The sequence below is a fragment of the Hoplias malabaricus genome, chromosome 7 (assembly GCF_029633855.1).
Source record: "Hoplias malabaricus isolate fHopMal1 chromosome 7, fHopMal1.hap1, whole genome shotgun sequence".
NCBI lineage: Eukaryota > Metazoa > Chordata > Actinopteri > Characiformes > Erythrinidae > Hoplias > Hoplias malabaricus.
Genome location: NC_089806.1, coordinates 41,067,135 through 41,089,699, shown reverse-complemented (window position 1 = coordinate 41,089,699; position 22,565 = coordinate 41,067,135). Strand labels below are relative to the sequence as shown.

At 43.9% G+C, this 22,565-nt stretch overlaps 1 protein-coding gene across 1 annotated transcript; it reads left to right on the top strand.

The window, feature by feature from the left end:
• Positions 1-6,331: 6,331 nt before the first annotated feature.
• On the top strand, positions 6,332-9,143 carry LOC136702546 (CMRF35-like molecule 6). The gene is made up of 6 exons (XM_066677654.1): positions 6,332-6,426; positions 7,020-7,355; positions 8,038-8,193; positions 8,360-8,452; positions 8,585-8,643; positions 8,733-9,143. The coding sequence occupies exons 1-6, from the start codon at positions 6,378-6,380 to the stop codon at positions 8,793-8,795; spliced, it is 756 nt and encodes a 251-aa protein (XP_066533751.1). The 5' UTR covers positions 6,332-6,377; the 3' UTR covers positions 8,796-9,143.
• Positions 9,144-22,565: the final 13,422 nt, after the last annotated feature.

Here is a 22,565-nt window from a genome sequence, read left to right as displayed (position 1 = left end):
GTCCTGAAGCCTCCCCAGAGTAGAGGCAGTTACTGCAGCAGAGGGGGAACAGGATCATAATCAACACCCTTGAGTTGTTGGACCAGCAGGTGTCTGTAAACATTTGGACACTCAGTGTATTTTAAAACACAAGCATTTGAATTGGTCAGAGAGTCACATGCAGAAGTTTGGGCACCTCCCCCTCCTCACTTTTGCATTGCTGGTCTCCTTTCAGCATGGCTGGTCACTGAAACTGTGTGTGTGTGTTATTTCTGTCTGTCTGCTGACGGTCAGAGAGAGCTCTCTTCTCTCTCAGTGCTGACGTCTGCTTTTCACACTTCTTCTAAGGCTGAGACCACATGGGGATTATGGGTAATGTAGTCTTTTACTCTGCATCTGTGCTCTATTTCTCTCTCACACACAGACTGTGGGGACTACAACCCATACGTATGTAATACACAATGAAGTGACATTCCTGAGTCCTGTACATGCTCTGTCCAAGGTCCTGAAGCTCCATTCTCCAGCTCAGTTTCAGAACCATGGACAGTGGAAATCTAGTCTAAAGCGGAACAACCCACAAGAACATTAGTGAGGTCAGAGACGGATGTTAAATTATTATTTCTGGATCACAAACACCGCTCCAGCTCCTCCCAAATTGACTGGAGCTCCATCAGTCTACAGTCCTCAGTTCCACTGCTCAACAGCCCAGTGCTGAGGGTCTTTATACTGCTCTAACCTGTAACTAAACTAGGACTTTCACTGATCTCCTAGTTCTCCACTCTACCAGCTGATACCACCTGGTGCCCTCTGCTTTCCCCTATCTCAACTACTACAGGGACCTCATATAAGAACTGTAAAAAAGTAAAACACATACTAGTTCTTGAATCGCTAAAATCAAAACACTGCAAAGTAACCTATGGACCTTATTCACTTTGTATTTATTGGGTGTTTGTTTGTTGACTGGTTATTTGGGAGTTGTCTGTTTTGACTGTTTGGTGGCTCTGTGTGTGTGTGTGTGTGTGGGGGGGGGGGTCCGTTTGTATACCTGTACAATATATTCATATTCTGCATTTAATTTTCTTGTGGATGTATATGCTTCATTGGACTACTATAAAATACATTACTCTTAGTTGCCTCCATCCATACAACTTGTACACAATCCCAGGTGATACCCTTCCTCATAAAATCTGTGTAGCTCGCTTATTAAGGGACATTAGACTAGCGGTTACAAAGTGGTGCCCAACGTGTAATTTTCTACTCATAACTGTGTTTGTGTGTGATTGGCATGGCAACCCAGTGGTGTAAGGCTGGGGAAAGCACCTCACCCCTTCTGGATTTCACTGCTGGTCCTTTCATTACCCAGAGGGATGTAATCAATGAAATCATTGGCACCTTGAGTCATCTCTACATTTAGTCAATTGAGGAAGGTGAAGAAGGACCAGACAAATTACCTGAGAGGCCACTTCCTCCTCCACCACCACCTCCTGAGAGCAGCGAGACAACTGAGCACCAAACCATTGAGGAAACATTGGGTAACCTGGAGGCCAAGATTCAAGAGCCTCACAGTTACTCTGCAGATATCTCAACACTGCAAGAGGCCCTGAGGACTTTGAAGCAAGAGATGGAACAGGGACTACAAGCCATAGAGAAGCAACTCACCTACCGACTACAGAGACAACATGAGAATCTAAAGAAGGTGATTGAACTGGAAGTGCATGAGTTGGGCAAGTCTGTACTGGACTGTTTCACCAGGAGAGACAAACAGCTGGAGAGGCGGTTCCGTACCCTGACTCCATTAGCCTCTACTCCCTTCCTTCCAACACACTGTGTTGCCTACTCCAGGAGACCATCAACAGCCTCAAACAACCACCACCAGTGGCAGCCTATCCACTGCTCCACTAAAGCCCTGTATTAAGCTGGAGTTCCCCAGGTATGGAGACTACAGTGAGGAGCAAGATCCCCTAGCATTTATAGAAAAATGTGAAGAATATCTAGCTGTAAGACCCCTGAGTGATCCTGAGGTTCTGGCTGCTCTCACGTCTGTGCTATCAGACACAGCCAAGGCCTGGTGGCGAAGCAGAGAATAAGGCAGTCGGGAACTGGGCCCAGTTCAAAGCAATCTTTCCATGGTCAGAAGACTATGAGGTTGAAGCAGAGAGATTGCTAAGAGACAGACGACAAGGGCCACATGAGAATATCAGGGATTTCACCTACCAGTACAGGGCCTTATATCGTCGCTGGAGGGAGGATATATCTGAAAGGGATCTACTTCAGGCCATCCTGAGGAACTGTAACCCATTGTTAGCCAGCATACTTTGGGGGACAGTCAAGACAGTGGATGAGCTAATGAGAGTGGGAACTCTGGTAGAACGTGACCTATCAGCCGTCAGGGGCTATTGGAACCAGGCTCATCCTGAGACTACGGGGAGTAAATCTTCAGCTTTCAAGTCCAACAGGAGGCTCCCAGCGCTAAATTCCATCTGGAACAGCTACTCCATTCTTCACCCCCGACAGCTCTGGTCTTCAGCATACACACACTGTAAGCATGCACCTATACATAGCACAGTCAACTCGGACTCAACAAATCAACATCTGAGATTTCAGCTGAATTTCTGTGTCAGCTGTTGTTTTGGAAATGTAGTGTTTGTAAAATGAAGCAGAGGCCCCACCGCACAAACACACACACACACACACACACACACACACACACACACACACACACACACACACACACACACACACACACACTTGTCTATGTTCTTCCTGATACAGATCCATCAAACAATGTCCTCTACATCTGCGCTGCTGTGGGGGCTTCACTGCTGTTGATGGTCCTCGGAGGAGTCATCTACTGGAGATACAGAGGTACACACACACACACACACACACACACACACACACACACACTGTGGAGCTCAGTCCAGTTGCTGTGTGTGAGTCTCTGCTTTAATTCTACAGCTCAGAGACGAGGACGGACGGAGAGTCAGACAGGAAGTAGAGGAGGTCAGGAGACTCAGGTAAGACCTGCACTACGCCACTGCAGCACAGAGACTGACCTCACTGCTTTTTCCAAACTCCTGAATCCGGGAGCATTCCCTGTGTTTTCCTTTAGTTTTCCACCTCCGCTGTTTCTCTCTCGGCAGTTCTCAGGCTTTTGTTGAGACTCTGTGGTTTCCATCCAGGGTTTAAAGCTGCTTTTCAGATGTGGAGGGAAAAGCTCCATGTGAAGGTTTTATTGTGTTCAGAAAGCGTGTGATTGGCTGAATTTGTGTTTCAACAGGATGATGCTCTCGTGCTGTACGCTACTGTAAACAAACAGGACACACACCAGGAGGAGCAGGAACAGGTGAGTGTTTCTGTAGGAGTGTGTTTACTCCAACATTACACACACATGTAATAACACACACTGCAGATTTATAGAAATGTGTTTTCTAGTTCTGGTAAAACTCACTGTAAGGGGTCAGTGTCACTCTATTTGTAATGATATATTCACTGAATACTGTCAGGTTTGAGAGATCGAGAGGATATAGGCTGATAATAATACAGCCAAAACTTAATAAAAAGAAAATAAGGACAAAGAGAAGAGAGAACAAATAACAGTCCAGGGTCAAGCCAAAAAAAAAAAAAGAAAAAAGCAAACAATTCAGGGGCGAATCCCAAAGGAAAGTCAAAAAGTCCAAACATAATTTAAAAAATGTGAAAAGTATCATGAAAAGAGAAAAACTTTATTAACACAGATAAGGGCAGTGCACAGCAAACACTTAAATACAGACTAAATCACCCTTAAATGACACACAGCTGAAATTAGAATTCAGGTGGTTGGGAACAATGGAACGATTGGTTGACTCTTGCAGACGGTCTCGCAAAGGATCTTGGGAAATGTAGTCCTCTGCTGAAGTAAGTCCAAAGAGACAAAATGAAGAGGGGATAGAGACTGGAGTAAGTGATAAATACACATCTCTTCCCTCTTCATTGCATCTCCATGTTATATTATATTTTTATAGTTATTTATATTTATAGTTGTGTCATATATTTATGTCTTACACTAAAGTTAAGTTGAGCAGATAAACGCAGATAAATAGTATTTCTCCCACTCCTCACACTCTGTGACCTCCTCAGAGGTCAGGAGGTGCACTTGGATGTTATCATCCACTGTGAAGTAGTGTGAACACACCCTCAGAATCAGGCCCCATCTCTAACCACAATGTGGCCTTGTCACTATGACAACAGAGAGGAAGCAGAGGGACAAAGATCTCTCTAACCATCTACAACGTGAGCACAACACACCACAGACCATGTCATCATCACCTCTGTACACACACTGCTGCAGAGGCCCAACAGGGAGTGAGTGTGTGTGTGTGAAGTGGTGGGGAGGGGCAAATGCAGGTTAAAGCAGGTCACATGACATTAACACAATTTAAGTATCTGAGAAGAATATTAATGGGTGTAAAAAGGCATGACCTCTCTATCAGAATTAATATAAAAGTGTGTTTATTCTAATATTCTTGTTATTGTAAAGGGTTTGCTCTGGTGCTGTTCCTGCCCCGGCCACAGGGGGGAGTCTAGTGCACCACCAGAGACAAACAGTGTAACCCCCCTACACCAGGAGCTGGGGATATATAAACCTGCACGACCAGCCCCTTTCTGCTGGCTCTTTTGTCTCAAGTGGGCTACAGACACAGCCAGGTAAAGAGATTTCACACTCGGGTTTTCTCAAATCCTCTCACCCTTCCTCTGTCCCCTGAGTCTCCCAGGACTCTGTTTCCTCTCAGTTTTCTTCTCTTCTTGTGTTCAGAGAAACACTCTTTAGTTATTGATTGGTATCAGTCAGTAAGGAGACAGACTGTGTTTCCCCTGGGGGCCTCTGTTCTCTTTCCTGTTCAAACTTTCCCTAATACGGGTGAGTTTTGTAGTGGTCTTTATTTCTCCACCTGTTTTCAGGTATTTTGAATGCTGTCTTTGTTTCTGGGTCCTCCTTCACAGCTCCCAGTGACTCTGGGTTAGAGCATGTGTTCAGCTGAGACTGAGTCCTGCTGAAGTCTACATGTTGCCTTAAATTAACTACACTACTCTGCTCTTGGGTTCCTCTCCCCTGGTACACAGCAGCTCATCCTGTAGGACTCCTGTCTCATAACAAAGTCCTCAGTTCAAATCCCTCACAGAGTGACTACTGTTTCTATAGTGACCTCTCAGACAGTTTCAGCCTTGGTTTAAACAGAGGATATCTCTCTGATCCACTTCTCATTACAGAGCCTTTGCTGTGGTCACTGGTCTTTCTGCAGATGGTGGAGGTTGTGGTCTGACACCAAGAGAAAGGCACCAGCTTCTGTCCTGCTGTGGGCAACTGTCTACTTGTCTTGAGGTGGTCAGGTTTCAGTTATTGCCTGTCTCCACCAGGTCCAGTCTGAGTCCACTACAGAAGGGATGGAGTGGTCAGTCTGGAGTAATGGAGTTCTGCAGCTCTGCTGTGGTCTTAAATATTCACATGCTGTAGAGTTAATGTTTATTGATGCTCCACAGATGAGGCTGTGTGGCTTATTTTTGTGTCTCATAGTTTACTAAAGTCGTGTGATGCTTTCTTCACCTTTTAATAACCTCAAAACAATGTCCAGTTTCCATCCTTATCACTTGTTATATTATACTTCACAATGAATGATATGTTCAGTCAGTAAATAAAAGCCTTCACTCTCTCTCCAGTCTAGTGTCTCCATTGTCTTTATTTATTTTTATGTAAAACTGGAAAATACTGAAAAATAACCATTCTTTCGTGTAAAGTCTGGGGGTATGTTACAGTGGGGGAGTTGTTTGCTGCTCTTTTGAAGGAGGACATAGGACACAGGGGTAGTTCGGTCCATGGTCATCCACGTATCACATCCATGTTGTAATGTGACAGGTTCTGATATAGTGAGAAGCCCCTCCTCAGTCCATACAGCTCTGCCTCCTGCTGTGTGACCAGAAAGACTTTAGCAGCCACCTCCATCTCATCTCCATTGGTTTGGGTCACAGTGGGGGTTTATTCTGATGTGGACAGATGGGTGAATGTTTCATGTTTTCGTCCTGGTTTCTACAGTCAGTTCTCTCCTAATCAAAGCTAGATGCAGGTTCCACACTCTCCTCTGGGCAATAAACACTGACCACACTCACCTTCTGACAGTGTGGCTTCATCTACCAAGACATAAAATAGGAGCCGCAAAAGCAGAAGTAGTGAGTGTTCTCATGACTCTGGCAGTTCCTTATCAGCTGGGTGTGGACTGATTTCTCACTCAGCTGCTGATGAAAACGTTGGGTAAAGTCCAGTCTCATGCAGATGCTCGGTGCTGGTGGACATTATACAGTGTGTGTAGAGCGAGTGTGGAGTGGTGACTGTGCTGGAACTCAGTGCTGTTTTACTAGGGACAATGTTGCTGATGTTTTATCTTCTCTTCACTGGACCTCAGGGCTCTGAAGGTGAGTGAGACAGTTCTTTAGTTATTATAATGTAAATGTGTACATTAATGTTCCTCATCAAAACTGCTTCTTCATCTTTACCACAGTCAGAGTTCACATTATTTAACATTATTCAGACACTTTGGTCAGACATCTCCATCTTTAACACGTGGCCTAAAGAGTGAGCAGTTACTTTGGGCAATGAGCGGACATTGTGGTTATAAACAGAGGAAATGAGCATTAGTATAAAAGTGATCTGACTAAGCCACCTGAGGAGTTTCACCACAGGAAATGAATGTCCAGTTATTACCCATCATTAAGAGATTAAAAGATATTCAGGTTCAATTGTTGGAGGAGACAGGTTCCCTGCTGTGTGTTTGACTGACCGTGTTCTGACCCCTTCTGGTCCTGACTATGATTCGAAGGTTAACTCTAATAACGAAACTCAGCACATGCTCCATCTACAAATCATATGTTACTTTATTTATTTAGAATCAGAAGTTCAATCAGAAAGGGCTCATTCTGAACTGTTGTTGTGTTCATGTTCCTCAACAAAGTCTCTTCACTAAATCAGCAACAAGCTCAACTTATTTCACTGCTCTGTGTCTCTGCAGGTTGTAAACTGGTCTACACTCGTAGTGAAATAAAAGACCCTAGACACATCTCAGCGTATCTAGGAGGGTCAGTCCTGCTGCCCTGTTACTGCACTGACCTCAGCACCACACCTGAGAAACTCACCTGGAAGAAAGACAACATGAAAACATCTGAATGGGAGGAGGTGTCTAATGAGAGCGGTCCGTACAGAGACAGAGTCCAGCTGTTTAACTCTCACTCTCCAGGAAATCTCTCTCTGCTCATATCACACCTGACTGAAGAGGATGGAGGACAGTACACCTGTGACAGTGAAGAAGATCGCATCATCATCAGACTCAGTGTTCTGACTCCTCCAGGTAACCCATTCTCTCTCCTTTCTCTCTCTCTCTCTCTCTCTCTCTCTCTCTCTCTCTCTCTCTCTCTCTCTCTGTTTGTGTGTGTGTGTGTGTGTGTGTGTGCTGCAGCACTGATCTCATTCAGCCGTGCAGAGCCCCTCAGGAGTTTGATGGGTCTTTGTTGGACTTCCAGAACAAATCCTCCAAAGGTGTCGGCTGAACTGGAACTCCGGGTTCTGTAGTGAGGAGACGCTGTGATGATTCTCTTACAGACTCAAAGCTTTCTATTGAGCTCTTTGTTGGAGAGAGACAGTTAATGTCCACTCTGCTGTCCTTTAATCAGTGGGCGGAGCAATGTCACATGGCAGGAAGGTGGAGGACTCTTAGGTGGAGAGCAGTGGTTAGAATTGTTGTGAATGTGATGATGATGGTGGTGTTATTGTGGGTGGAGTTTGGAGCTGGGTGCTCTCTCACTGGTTTGTTAGAGGGGGGTCCTGCTGATTGTTCTGATGTGGATGGTGTTTGGAATTTAACCCTTTCCTCAGTTTTGAATGATATTTAGCTGTTGTTGATGGTTTACTCAGCGATGCTTTGCCAGATGTTAATGATCAGAGAAAGAGGTAAAACACGGGGTGGATTTGTGACACTGCACTGAGTTAAGTCCAGTTCCTGCTCTCACCATCACACCTTTTTCTCTCTACAGGCCTCACACCTACAACTACCCCAACCACAACTACAACTGGCCCAACTACAACTACTTCATCTACTGCAGTGGTGAAGGTCCCACTGAGTCTGAGCACTTCATCCACAGCGTCGTCTCAAACTCCTGCTGAACACGGAGCAGTGACTCCAGCTGAGCGTAAGAATTAACCACTGGGAGTTTTTAAAAACACCTTTGAAACATTCTTTAAAACCTTCTGTTAATATACCGTACTTTACAGAGTTTATAACACTGTGTTATTGTTATTCTCTCTCACTCTCTCTCTCTATCTCTCTCTCTCTACATGTCACACACACATGTCCAGGTGCTGAACTTCAAAGCATGTATTTCCTTATTTTTATTCCTGTCCCACTTCTTTTGTTGGGACTTGGAGGAGCCGTCTATTGGAGATATAGAGGTACACACACACACACATACACACTCACACACACAGACGCAGAGACACACACAGTCTCTCTCACACACACACACACACACACACACACTCTGAGATGTGTGAAACACCTGCCTCCCTGGTTTATTTGTGCAGGACAGTGTGGAGGTCAGAGTGGAGAGCAGAGAGGGAGAAAGAGAGAGCAGGACACAGCGGTGAGTTTAAACATCACATCATCTCATTATATACCTTCACACCACATTACATGCAGTGTGTTAATAAACAGTAGTGTTTTCTTTTACAGGATCAGGTGACCTACTCCACTGTGAGTCCACAGGAACAACAGAACAACACCCGCAGTGACTGACTCTGGAGAGAGGTCCGAGTACGCCACCATCAGACTCAACTAATCCCTAATGACCCTATCACACCCCGTCTCTTCTAAAGAGTCACATGGCTGTGTGTTTGAACCGGTCCTTTTCCTTTGATGATGTTATTTGAACTGTATTCTGTAATAAAAGCTCATACTCTCGGGGCTCCTGAGCTGCTGTGGGGTCTCTCTCCTCCTCCAGCAGCATTAGTTATTAGAATATGCTCCTCTTTATTCAGAGTTGATGACGTCTGCTCTCGGTTTCATTTGAGGAATTAAATAGTGCCACTGTTTGATCTCAGTCTTTATCTATAGCTTTTATATTTTCTAACGCTCTGTTTTATATTTACCCTGTATTAGCTTTATCAACTGCACTGATATATAATAAATAAACATTATTCATTGTGAATATTCCATCTGTGTGTATCTCATTTTAATGGTTAAAGTGAAGGAAATTTCAGCTACATTTGGGTGTGTGTAGGTCTCCACTCTTTATAATAATTATATGATGATCACTGTAGTTTAGAGCTGTGAATTCTGGGAAATTGAGTTCTGAGATGACAGACCAGCCGTGACATTCATAGTCATTTCAGCATCTAGTCGCCCACATCTGTAAAACATCTGGACAGAACCCTTATGAATGTTATATTTGTTGATATTGTATTAAAACCAGGAGCAGCTGTGGTCTGAAGAACCTTAAGGCCTTCTCAGCTTCATCAGTGTGGGTTTCTCTGAGCTGTGAAATCATGGAGCACCAGTGAGGAAGTGCTGAGTGTTGTCACGGTGCAGGCATTGTTCAGCACATTCTTCTTTGTGGTGTCGACATTAAGGTGTGGTCCACTAACGTGCTGCTCTATGTTGATTTCATCATTGTTGTTTGAGAGCAATGTCATTACTGAGAGTGTTGCTGAAAACTAGCAACAGTGTGCACAACATAACACAGCCTCCATCTGAATCATAGACCCCCAGCTACGTTAAGGTGCCCCCCCCCCCCCCCTCTGTGGACACAGACATTCACTTCTTGCACACATCTCAATAGAAAAGGACGGGATTAAATGGGAGACCTTAAAGCAGCCGTACATGAGTCTAGAGTCACCATGCTCAATGCCAAGTGTTGTCTAGAAGGGTGTAACCCCCTCCAGCACTGAGCTGTGGAGCAGTGGAACTGTGTTCTCTGGACTAATGGAGATCTAATACCTTGGGCCTGAGTCGGTACCTGACCTCTCTCACGGCAAACTGACCACAACACACCACAGAGCACTGAGTCATCACCTCATCACCACCTCTGTGACAGGGGGAAAGAGGCCTGGCAAAGTATGCAGAGCCACAGCTGGACTACAGTCTGTGATTGTAGAACTACAAAGTGCTCCTGTGTGGTCAGTGGAGCTGATAAAGTGGACAGTGAGTGTAGAAACAAGGAGGTGGTTTTAATGTTATGGCATCCCCCACCAGTGCACTGAAGAGAGTCCAATAAGAGGGAGTCAATGAGGAAACACGCTGCTGCAGAGGCCCAACAGGAAGTGTGCGTGTGTATGTGTGTGTGTGTGTGTGAGAGAGAGAGTGTGTGTGTGACAGAGTGTTAAAGCAGGTCACATGACCACTGTGGGCTACTCAAGGCCTAGACTGAGACTCCCATCAGCCTCCATCAGTGCACAGCGTCTAAGAGAATGATTTAAATTGTAAATTAATTCTATATTTAACCATTGTGTGTTAATGATATTTGACGCTGTATTCACTCGAGAGTCTTATTTATTTATTAAACCACATTATACACCCATCATGACACAAACAGAATCTATAACACACTGAATCACTGTCCGTCAGAATCAGAAAGATATATTATATTATAGAAAAGTTCAAATGGAAAAGATCAACAGGAAATTTAAACAAATAATAAAGTAAATGCAGCAGAGAGTCGAGAGGAAACTTCAAATTTACTGTAGAATGAACACAACACAAACTGTAGACAATATTAATACTTCATAATCAATAAAAAATATCAAATAATTGTGTGTGTGTGTGTGTGTGTGTGTGTTTGTGTTAACTGCGTTTGATACAGGATTATTCTGTAGTATCTCCAGTGTCCAGCAGTGTGTGTGCTGATGTTGATGGTTTGTTGTGGACCACAGTGGAGTACGTCACATCGTCCTGCAGCAACAACACATTCAGAAACACTACGTTACGCCCTGGGCTTATTAACCTTTAACAAATAGAGTGACACTGACCCCTTACAGTGAGTTTTACCAGAACTAGAAAACACATTTCTATAAATCTGCAGTGTGTGTTATTACATGTGTGTGTAATGTTGGAGTAAACACACTCCTACAGAAACACTCACCTGTTCCTGCTCCTCCTGGTGTGTGTCCTGTTTGTTTACAGTAGCGTACAGCACGAGAGCATCATCCTGTTGAAACACAAATTCAGCCAATCACACGCTTTCTGAACACAATAAAACCTTCACATGGAGCTTTTCCCTCCACATCTGAAAAGCAGCTTTAAACCCTGGATGGAAACCACAGAGTCTCAACAAAAGCCTGAGAACTGCCGAGAGAGAAACAGCGGAGGTGGAAAACTAAAGGAAAACACAGGGAATGCTCCCGGATTCAGGAGTTTGGAAAAAGCAGTGAGGTCAGTCTCTGTGCTGCAGTGGCGTAGTGCAGGTCTTACCTGAGTCTCCTGATCTCCTCTACTTCCTGTCTGACTCTCCGTCCGTCCTCGTCTCTGAGCTGTAGAATTAAAGCAGAGACTCACGCACAGCAACTGGACTGAGCTCCCAACACTGTGTGTGTGTGTGTGTGTGTGTGTACCTCTATATCTCCAGCAGATGACTCCTCCAAGTGCCATCAACAGCAGTGAAACCCCCACAGCAGCACAGATGGTGTTGTTCTTTGATGAATCTGAAAGAACAGAGAGAGTGATGTGTGTGTGATGGTGGGGGTCTCTGATTAAAGACCTGTGTATTTTTAAATGAATTGACTCCAATCCTTCTGTAAAGACACTGTTGAAGATGTGACTGGGTCTGGACCTTCTCTGCCTTGTTCCTCTGTAGTGGATGTTGTAGGAATAGCTGCTACTTTGGAATCTGCAAACAGAGAATTGTCCATTGAGTTTTCTGTAGGTTCAGGTGTATGACAAGCACAACAGTCCAACTAAGTATAGATCTGGTGTAGTCTTCAGAATAATGGAGTGCTCTGAAACTCTGAAGTTGCCAGACAGGAATCTATGGTCACACTGTCCAGTGCCAAGCATCAGTCAGAAAACTGCTGCTCAGACTTGGGTTGTAGAGCAGGTAAAAGACACTGTGGAGTTACAGCTGTCCATTCAGTACATCTAGAACTAGCCTGTAGAGTCACATAGGTGTAGATCCATGTCCCCACTCTTGCTCTTAAGGAACACTGCTCATAAATGTAATGTAAGTGTTACTCCAACAGGTTTAATGGGTTCAAATCAAGTAAAGCATAACCACAAAACACAGAAAACACACTTAAGTGATAAAGCAATATACAGACATACAACACTCCCCCAGACATTAAACTCCAACTTTGACATAGACCATTCTAAATCACTAATAACATTCATTCATTCATTATCTGTAGCCCTTATCCAGTTCAGGGTTGTGGTGGGTCCAGAGCCTACCTGGAATCATTGGGAGCAATGCGGGAATACACCCTGGAGGGGGCGCCAGTCCTTCACAAGGCACCACTAATAACATTCATTTATTCATTCATTATCTGTAACCGCTTATGCAGTTCAGGGTCACGGTGGGAACCTACCTGGAAAAAGTGTGCGCAAGGCAGGAATACACCCTGGAGGGGGTGCCAGTCCTTCACAGGGCAACACACACTCACACATTCACACCTACGGACACTTCTGAGTCACCAATCCACCTACCAACAATGTGTTTTAAGAAACCGGAGCACCCAGAGGAAACCCATGCAGACATGGGGAGAACACACAAACTCCTCACAGACAGTCACCCTGAGTGGGAATTGAACCCACAACTTCCAGGACCCTGGGGCTGTTTGACTGAGACACTACCTGCTGCGCCACCATGCCACCCTCACTAATAACATGTGAGAACAAAATAATAAAATAAAGGTGGCAGAGCAGAGACCCAAGGTCAGAAGAATTACTCTGTAAATTTCCAGAATTGCTGCGTGACTCACTTTACACTTCAACATTTAATCTAACACACACCAAGACTAATTCCTTACACATAGAAAACCTCAAGATGAGTCACTGATAAATACAAACATCGCAATAGATTCACATTGTGTTTTACCTTCAACATCTAGAAGGATGGGAGTGATGTCACTGTATCCACTTCCTGCATCTTCTCCTCTGTCCTCTTCAGTCAGGTCTGATATGATAAGAGAGATTTTTTGTTACAGTGAGCATTAACCAGCTGGATTCTCTCTCTAATATTTTAAGGTGTGTGACTTCCCATGTGCTCTGGCTCTTTTCCCACCTGAGTTACTTATGCTGAGCTTGTAGAGAAGTGCAGTAATAACGCAGCATCATCCAATTAAGGCTGTTATATAGTTTTGACCTCTTCCCGACAGAGACATATACAAGAATACAGACTTCACTTTGAATCTGGTTTTGAGGAAGCCATTCAGTTTTGTTTTTCTAATTGATTTAATAGACTCTGTTTTGCATGGACTGAGGAACTGGACTTAATACACTGTAAAAAAGTGGCAAACTATATCACTGAAGTGGTTTATTGAAGTCAAACTGTGGATGATCAGTGTTTACTGGAGTTTAATAAAACTATGTAATCTTCTTGTTCCCACATGAAGTGTTTGGAGGGTGAGCTGATGAACTGTGTGTTACAGTGGAGGCTGTAGATTTGCTGCATTTCCCAACCAATGAACAGCTTAATGATAAAGAAGACTGACCACACACCTGACCACTGCAAACATAAGCATTTCACAACACTTTCATTGCACTGATGTTGTTCTACTGCTACAACAATCAGCAACTTCACACAATGACTTCACACACTTTACACACTTCACAAAGACTTCATTTCTGAAGCAGTGCAGACAAAGACCAAAGGTGTGTGTAGAGTGTCCCCAACATAACTGTAGACACCAGTGAAGATAAATGTAGTTCTGACATCATCATTACATTATGGATATTGATCAGAGAAGGTTTACCTTTAACAGTGAGACTGATGTCCCTGTGTCCACTTCCTTCAGCTTTACACCTGTACCATCCTCCATCCTCTTCAGTCAGGTGTGATATGAGCAGAGAGAGATTTCCTGGAGAGTGAGAGTTAAACAACTGCACTCTATCTCTGTACTGACCGCTCTTATTAGATATCACTTCCCAAGTACTGAGTGTCTTCCAGGTGAATGTCTCAGGTTTAGAGCTGGTGTCAGTGCAGTAACAAGGCAGCAGTACTGACTCTCCAGTGTATGCAGTAATCTCTTTTGTCCCCCCATGGTTTTCCAGTGAGCATCCTGCAGAAACACAGCAGTGAATGTTCTTCATATTTAAACACCTCTGAACGTACAGAAAAAAGGCGATTATTGATCAGGCGGTCATCATGTGACTTTCCAATTTTGTACATAATGATGTACTTGGTCACTTAAATATAATGTACATTTTAATTTTACTATAAAAAGCAATCATTCTTAAGGTAGATATTGTTCAACAAGGTGAAGAAAAAAGTGTAAATGTACGATCAATAAAACAACAGTTGTCTTAAAACAAAGTCATGGACCTTGAAGGTGTTTTAAAAATGACAATGTAACAGCATGCGTTTAGATTTTGAATCGATTCAAACAAATGACTTCAGCCTCTGTTCAGTTTTAACCTTTAAACTCCCAAATCTACAGTGAGACTGCAACATAATTCTGAAGTGAGCTTTAAATGGTGGTGTTGTGTGTTGGAGGATCAACAGTAGGAGAGAGAATGAACTTACCTTCAGCCACATGGAGCACCAACAGCAGATAAACACACACCTGCATTCTTACTGAGATCCAGAACACACTCACTACACACAGCCACAACAACACTACAGCAGTTACAGCCACAACTCCACCCTGATACTACTCTACTGTGCAGCTCTGTCCTCAAGTGTACACTTGACCTCACCTAGTCTTCACTACACTAAACTACACTACACTACACTAAACTACACTACAGTACTTTACACTAAACTACACTAAACTACACTACAGTACTTTACACTAAACTACACTAAACTAAAGCCTGTAATTCAGCAGAACTTCATCGGACTCTTCACTGATCCTTAATGACAACATAGTAAACAGGAAGTGTGCTCTTTCTAAGAAACACCAAAAACAGTGTTGCACCTGATATCAATCATGTGTTACATTCTAATTTTTCTTCTTTTTCACATCCTCCACTACGTCTCACATGTAGAAAGTGATGGTCTAAGTGCACACTTCAGTAAAAGCCTGTTTAGTGTAGGATCACCACTGCAGTAAACCTAAATGAACCAGTAAAAAAAACTTGAGAACAAGAACAAAAGCAGCAGCTCAGCGAAGAATTTACTGTAGGCTCTGAACCCACCGCGACCCTGAATTGGATAAGTGGTTACTGATAATGAATGAATGAATGAATATATATATATATAAATATATATATATATATATATATGTGTGTGTGTGTGTGTGTGTGTGTGTGCTTTTGTGTCAGGAACGTGGAGCGGACTGACTGAGGGTGGACGCATTCGCTAAAACACAATAAACGTTTATTAACGGAAAATAACAAAACAGAGACTTTTAACATAAGGAAAACAGGCTAAACTGGACACTACGAAATACACAAGGCAAACGGGACAGACAGACAACAAAGCGAAACAACTACCAAGGAAATGAAACGACGATGGGAGAAACTTCGGAGACAGACAGATAACACGACCGACTTGACATGTAACAAAAGTGAAGCAACACGACTGAGACCACGACAAAACAAAGGTGAAATGTTCGACAAACAGGACGTGAGACAAGAGGGCTTAAATACTTGACACAAATGAGACACACCTGGACAGATAACGAGGGGACAGGTTAACAAATGACAGACGAGGAGGCGGGACAAAGGCGGGACTAGAATAATAACAAACATAGCCATGTGCTAAAAGAGCACATGACCGGGGAAAACAGACATGACGAGACGAGGGCGTGACAGATGCCCCCCCCCCCCCCCCCGAACGCGCAACTCCCGGGGCGCATAAACCTAAACCCCCCAGGAGCTGGCACAGGAGAGGGCAAGGAAAAGACAGACTAAGACAAGACAAGGAACCATGGGAGACAAGACTCAGGACAGGACGGGAACAGACACAGAAGCTGGGGACACGACAGGACCGAATATCTGAGACGGGACATGGGACATGACAGGTGACTGACAAAGGGGGGCAACAAGAGACTGAACAAGAGACTGGAACGGACTGGACAGGACGGGAGTGGACACATGAGACTTGACAGGACACTGGTGTTGCACATTGGACAGAAACTGTGACAAGACAGGGGACTGAACAGGTTTGGGGACAGAAGACTGGACATGGGCAGGTGACAGGACAGGGGACTGGAGTGGAGACAAGACAGGTGACTGAACACTGGACGGATACGGGGACTGGACATGAGGCAGGACATGTGACAGGACTTGGTAGGGGAACAGGGACCAGGACGTTCAGGGGGACCGACATGAACACAGTAACAGGGACTGGGACAGAGACAAAGGCAGACACGGGTACAGGGACAAGGACAGAGACAGGAATCAGGACAGGGACAGACAGGGGAACCAATATAACAAGGGGGTGCCCAGGACTGGCAAATGTCTGTGGGGCAGTCTGAGGAACCAGCCTGGGCACAGTTCTGGGGATCGGCCCCGAAGCCCTTGGGGCCGTCCCTCGGACACGACCAGGAGCAGCCGGGGCCACAGTCACGGGTGCCGAAATTGCCGAAGCCATCGTCACTAGGTCAGGAGTGGCTGAGGGAGCCGCGCTCACGGAGACAGGAGCGGCTGAGGGAGCCACGCTCACGGAGACAGGAGCGGCTGAAGGAGCCGCGCTCACGGAGACAGGAGCAGCTGGTGCCGCCATCACGGAGACAGGAGCGGCGGGTGCCGCCATCACGGAGACAGGAGGCCCTGCAGTGACGTCCACGGAGACAGGAGGCCCTGCGATGATGTCCACGGAGACAGGGGGACCTGCGACGACGTCCACGGAGACAGGGGGACCTGCGACGACGTCCATGGAGCGGACTGACTGAGGGTGGACGCATTCGCTAAAACACAATAAACGTTTATTAATGGAAAATAACAAAACAGAGACTTTTAACATAAGGAAAACAGGCTAAACTGGACACTACGAAATACACAAGGCAAACGGGACAGACAGACAACAAAGCGAAACAACGACCAAGGAAATGAAACGACGACGGGGGAAACTTCGGAGACAGACAGATAACACGACCGACTTGACATATAGCAAAGGTGAACCAACACGACTGAGACCAAGACAAAACAAAGGTGAAATGTTTGACAAACAGGACGTGAGACAAGAGGGCTTAAATGCTTGACACAAACGAGACACACCTGGACAGATAACGAGGGGACAGGGGAACCAATATAACAGGGGGGTGCCCAGGACTGGCAAATGTCTGTGGGGCAGTCTGAGGAACCAGCCTGGGCACAGTTCTGGGGATCAGCCCTGAAGCCCTTGGGGCCGTCCCTCGGACACGACTAGGAGCGGCCGGGGCCACAGGCATGGGTGCCGAAACGGCCGAAGCCATAGTCACTAGGACAAGAGCGGCTGAGGGAGCAGCGCTCACGGAGACAGGAGCGGCTGAGGAAGCCACGCTCACGGAGACAAGAGCGGCTGAGGGAGCCGTGCTCACGGAGACAGTAGCGGCTGGTGCCGCCATCACGGAGACAGGAGCGGCGGGTGCCGCCATCATGGAGACAGGAGCGGCGGGTTCCGCCATCACGGAGACAGGAGCGGCGGGTGCCACCATCACGGAGACAGGAGGCCCTGCAGTGATGTCCACGGAGACAGGAGGCCCTGCGACGAAGTCCATGGAGACAGGGGGACCTGCGACGACGTCCACGGAGACAGGGGGACCTACAGTGACGTCCACGGAGACGGAGGTAAAACACAAGGTGGATTTGTGACACTGCACTGAGTTAAAGAAGGTCCTGGTGTTGTTACTGAACAGTGTGATTTATTATAACTCTGTCCTTAATGAAGAGCTTAATGTCCAGTTCCTGCTTTTACCATCCCACCTTTCTCTCTCTACAGGCCTCACACCTACAACTACCCCAACTATAACTACAACTGCCCCAACTACCACTAAAAATGCCCCAACTACAACTACAACTGCCCCAACTACAAATACTTCATCTACTGCAGCATCTAGTCACCCACATCATCTGTAAAACATCTGGACAGAACCCATATGTATATTATATTTGTTGATATTGTCTGATATTGAAGTCTGCAAATTCCAGCTTTTGATCAGCAAATTTTGTACCTCTGAGATACATCTTGTTAAAATACATTCATAAATGCAGGAATTGTTTCTGAGCAGCATTGATTCAACCCCTAAGTAGTGAGACCATGAATCCTGGCTCATGATTGCATGCAAAAGCTCATGCCTTGAATTTGTAAAACAATGTGAATAGTGAACTCGCTCTAAATCGGCCCAAAAGAAAACGGGCAATGGTGTGTTTTCCCTTTAGTGTCTGAACTGAAGTGGGTCAAGTTACACCAAACCAGTCAACCCAACCTAGGGGGAGGTGTTAAGCAAACTAGAGGTCTGCATTCCAGGAGGAAACATGAGATGTTGCGCCGCTGAAACCCCTGTTCCCCAATCCGTGTCATTCCCGCTTAAAGTGAGGCGGCCTATACGGTAAACGTGTGGGTCTCTAGGTGACGCTATGGTGAAGGAGTTGACTGCTAAGCTGTTGGTAGTGGGATGTTAAGAGAGCAGTCTCCCACAGCAGTTTACTTTGGACTCTATGGAGCTCCGTAGGCTGTGAATGAAAAATTATACATTTTGAATTCCACCTTTAAAAACAATTGCACCTTATGTCCACATTTAAAAATGACCACTGTAAATAAAGGTTAAAATGTTGAAAAAACAGCCAGTATATTTTGAACAAGGTATTCCAAAAACATTCCACCTTAAGAAACCCTGGATAATTAAAACGTCCCCCTTAAAAATGACCTTTAAAGTGTTAGAGACTGCCTATGTATTTCTGTGTCCTTCACACCTCTCCCCCTCAGTATCTGACTCTGCTCCTCCCCCTCTCTCTCTCTCTCACACTCGCGCTCACAGAACTAAACTCACAATTCAATTAATTTCGACCAGGGAGGGGGGACCCTCCAAAAAATCACCCGTAGCTCAAAAACTTTTCAGGTCCAAAAATGTATGAAACATACATAACTAGAAAAGTCTGGCGCTCGAGATGGTGTAAAAAGCTTTGCACTTTGAGCAAGAATTGATGGTGTAATGGCGAGTTAAAAACAGGCAAAATTTGGAAAATCTGTGTGCACTCTTAAAATACATTGAGCTCTATAGGAGCTGAAACCCTCCCAAGTTTCGAACAAATATGGCAAATTGTTTGGCTGAAAAGTGAAAAAATGGTTTTCGGGCAGAGAAGCTAGAGTGTGGTGACATCACCCACTCTAACTGCCACCCATTGAAATGAATGGAGGGATTTTGAAGGAGGGATAGAAAGGGAAGGATGAGTGCAAGAGGTCAGAAAACAGAAATGACGGGTCCCGGTACGCCCGGGTCCGACTGTCTGAAATCTCGTGTCCATAGCTTGAAAATTGACCAAGTTAGAGCACTTTGAAATTTAATTCCATAGAAATGACTGGGGAAAAACGGAGTGAAAAATGAGTGTAGCAGGCAAACGAGTGCAGGTATCGGAAAGCTGTATACAAGCCCACATCGACGCTATAAGATGCATGATTTCGGGGCATTTTGCGGGGTAGAAACACACCTTATATAATCAGCTTTGTAAGTCTTGAATGTCTGAATGCTTCTGTGAGCTCCGTATACCGTTAGAAAGCGCAGATCCTACCGTTTCTAAAAATAGCACTCTCATCGTGGTGCTGTGAAGCCTCTGGGAGTAATCCAGTGTGAAATATGTTGTTACCTTTTGCTGTGTTGTGAAGACAGGTGATGGAAAAGAATCTCCGCAGACACGGTTAAAAGTGTAAATACATCTTTATTTACCAAAACAGTGTCTTACGGGTTCTTAAGGATCCCGTGAGAGTAGTGTTCAATTGAGCGCTCCGATTCTCTCTCCCTGTCCCAGGTCTATGATCTCTCCCTATATCCTTCTCTCACCTCTCCAAATAAGGCAAACATAGAGAATAGTTTACATTAGCGTGTTCTAAAGGGAGGGTGTAAAATTGATAGTTTCCTGCCTCTGACAGCTCATCCTAAACATCCCTCTCTGTAGCGCACATACATAGAGCATATGGCTGAACACACTGAACATTTCTTAATACTGTCTTATGAGGCTGTCTGATAAATATACCTCATAATTTCCTCCCTTTGAGACTGTTAAAGTCTCGTAAAAATTTAAGCAACCCATACATGTAAATGTCATAACAAATAAGTGATACCTTCCTACACACAATTTTAACATCACTTGCATTATGATGTAACAAAATTTCATGGAGTGTGAGGGCGAAAAAACCTGTCTGGCAGCAATCTTTCTTGAAAATCCTTCAAACATTTTAGACAGGAAAAATTCCCTCAACGATCCCTCTGCCCAGGCGATCACAAAAGAAAATTGTACTCCAATCCAATTAAATTTATTCTATATGTGTAGGGATTTGACTTAAGTAAATGTATATAAAAATCTCAGAAAATAAAATCAATCCAATGTCCAAATTCAGGCTGGTCGACCCATCGGACCTTCCAGTGGACCTGTCCCTACCTGACATACCCCTTGGCCCTAACATCGATAAAACAAACAAAAAACTCTGAGATTTCAATACACTTACACAGATTACATTTCATCAGTCTATAAATCTTCATAATACACAGTTGTTACAATTTTTAATATCACTCATATAATGGTTTATCACTATCAAAGATTACTAATAATAAACAATTCAATAGAAACATATGACATAATATTGTCTTTTCAGCAATTTTGTCTTCTGATGTGATGTTGATGACATATTGAGCTTCAGCAAGTCTTCACCATTCTGTTTCAAAGTCCTTCTGTTTTATTGTCCTCTTTTGAGATTTTGGATCCCTGTAGCATTTCAGGAATCTCGAACAACCATCCTCCCTTACAGTGATCTTCCCCCCTTTTTCTTTCTGGAAGAAATAAACAACAGCCAGTATCTTTTGCAAAAATGACATATGCAAATAAACATCAAATAAAACTTAATAATAGTGATACTAATAGATTAATACTTTTGATAAGCTACAGTTTATACTTCATCCTACAATCTTTATAATTGATTACTAAATAATAAACCTAACAAAATAAAAGATAATATCATAAGTGAATGGAAAAACATATAATAGTGGATATTCAAAATGGATATCTTTCTACCAGGTTGTTTTCCAACATTTCCTCCTCATGTTTGTCTGAGTCGGTTCTACTTAATAATGGCATCTGTACTTGATTTCCAGGCATTACAACTCCAACCCATTTCAAAATCATAGCTTTTGCACAAGTTAACAACAGTGTACAAAAACAAAACATTATACACACTGATAAAAGAGCTGCTCCAAAAACTTGAGCCAACATTGCTCCTAGTGGTCCTAATTTCTCCAATAACCAAGCATTCACAGACCATCCAGCTCCTTTTGATGGACCAAACGCCTCCCTTATATGCTTCAATGCTTCTATAACACTAGTCATATTATCAGAATTATCCGGAATCAAAGTATAACAGGCATCCCCTGTCAGATTCAAAGCTACACATAACCCCCCTTGCTTAGCTAAAATGTAATCCAGAGCCATGTCATGTTTCAACAAAGTTAATCTGTGACTTTTTTGAGTATTTGACAAATACTGAAACCCTCTTATTGTTTCATTAGCAAACCCTTGTAAAGTGTACGTAATATTATCTATATGATCTGCTAAAAATGTCACACCATACCATGGGAATAATCCTATACCCCATTTTTCTCCTATACTGATTCTCCAATGATATGCTTCCAAGTTATGAAACTGAGCCATTTCCCTTTTCTTTCTTCTCACAGAATTACCTTCAGAATTCCCTTCATCAGTTGCTTCAACTTTTTGGAGAGTATAAACCTCATAAGGAAGCTTTAATGTTGCCATATAACAACAGCCTGTCCACCCATATGGTAGAAATATGTATGCTTTATCTCCACAAACCCACCAAATATCCTTAAAATTTCCTATAGTCACATTTACAGGCAAAATGTCATACTGCACCATTAATGTTCTACTCTGTTTGCTATCTGGTGTATGAAAATTCACTTTAAACAAAACGTCCTTAGGTTTAGGCTCTTTAAAATTCATCTTATAACGAGCACAATCAGATATTCCCATAAACATCCCCTGTCCATTGTGAGTATCATTGGAACAAAAACAGTCTTTAGTCTCCACAGATTTTACTTCCATCGCATCAGGCCGTGCTGTCATTATATTTTCATGCCGATTAAGGAAATTCACATATGGCAACTTCATCAACCAAGTACAATTTAATCTAGGTCTAAACAAATGCACTGATAAAGCCATTATTATATCTTCTTCAGAGTTTTGCTGATATATTAACCACGATAAAGC

Coding starts and splice junctions, on each gene's coding strand:
- LOC136702546 (XM_066677654.1), top strand. CDS start 6,378: ATGTTGCTGATGTTTTATCTTCTCTTCACTGGACCTCAGGGCTCTGAA. Junction 6,427..7,019: donor TGGACCTCAGGGCTCTGAAG/GTGAGTGAGACA, acceptor GTGTCTCTGCAG/GTTGTAAACTGGTCTACACT. Junction 8,644..8,732: donor AGAGAGAGCAGGACACAGCG/GTGAGTTTAAAC, acceptor TTTCTTTTACAG/GATCAGGTGACCTACTCCAC.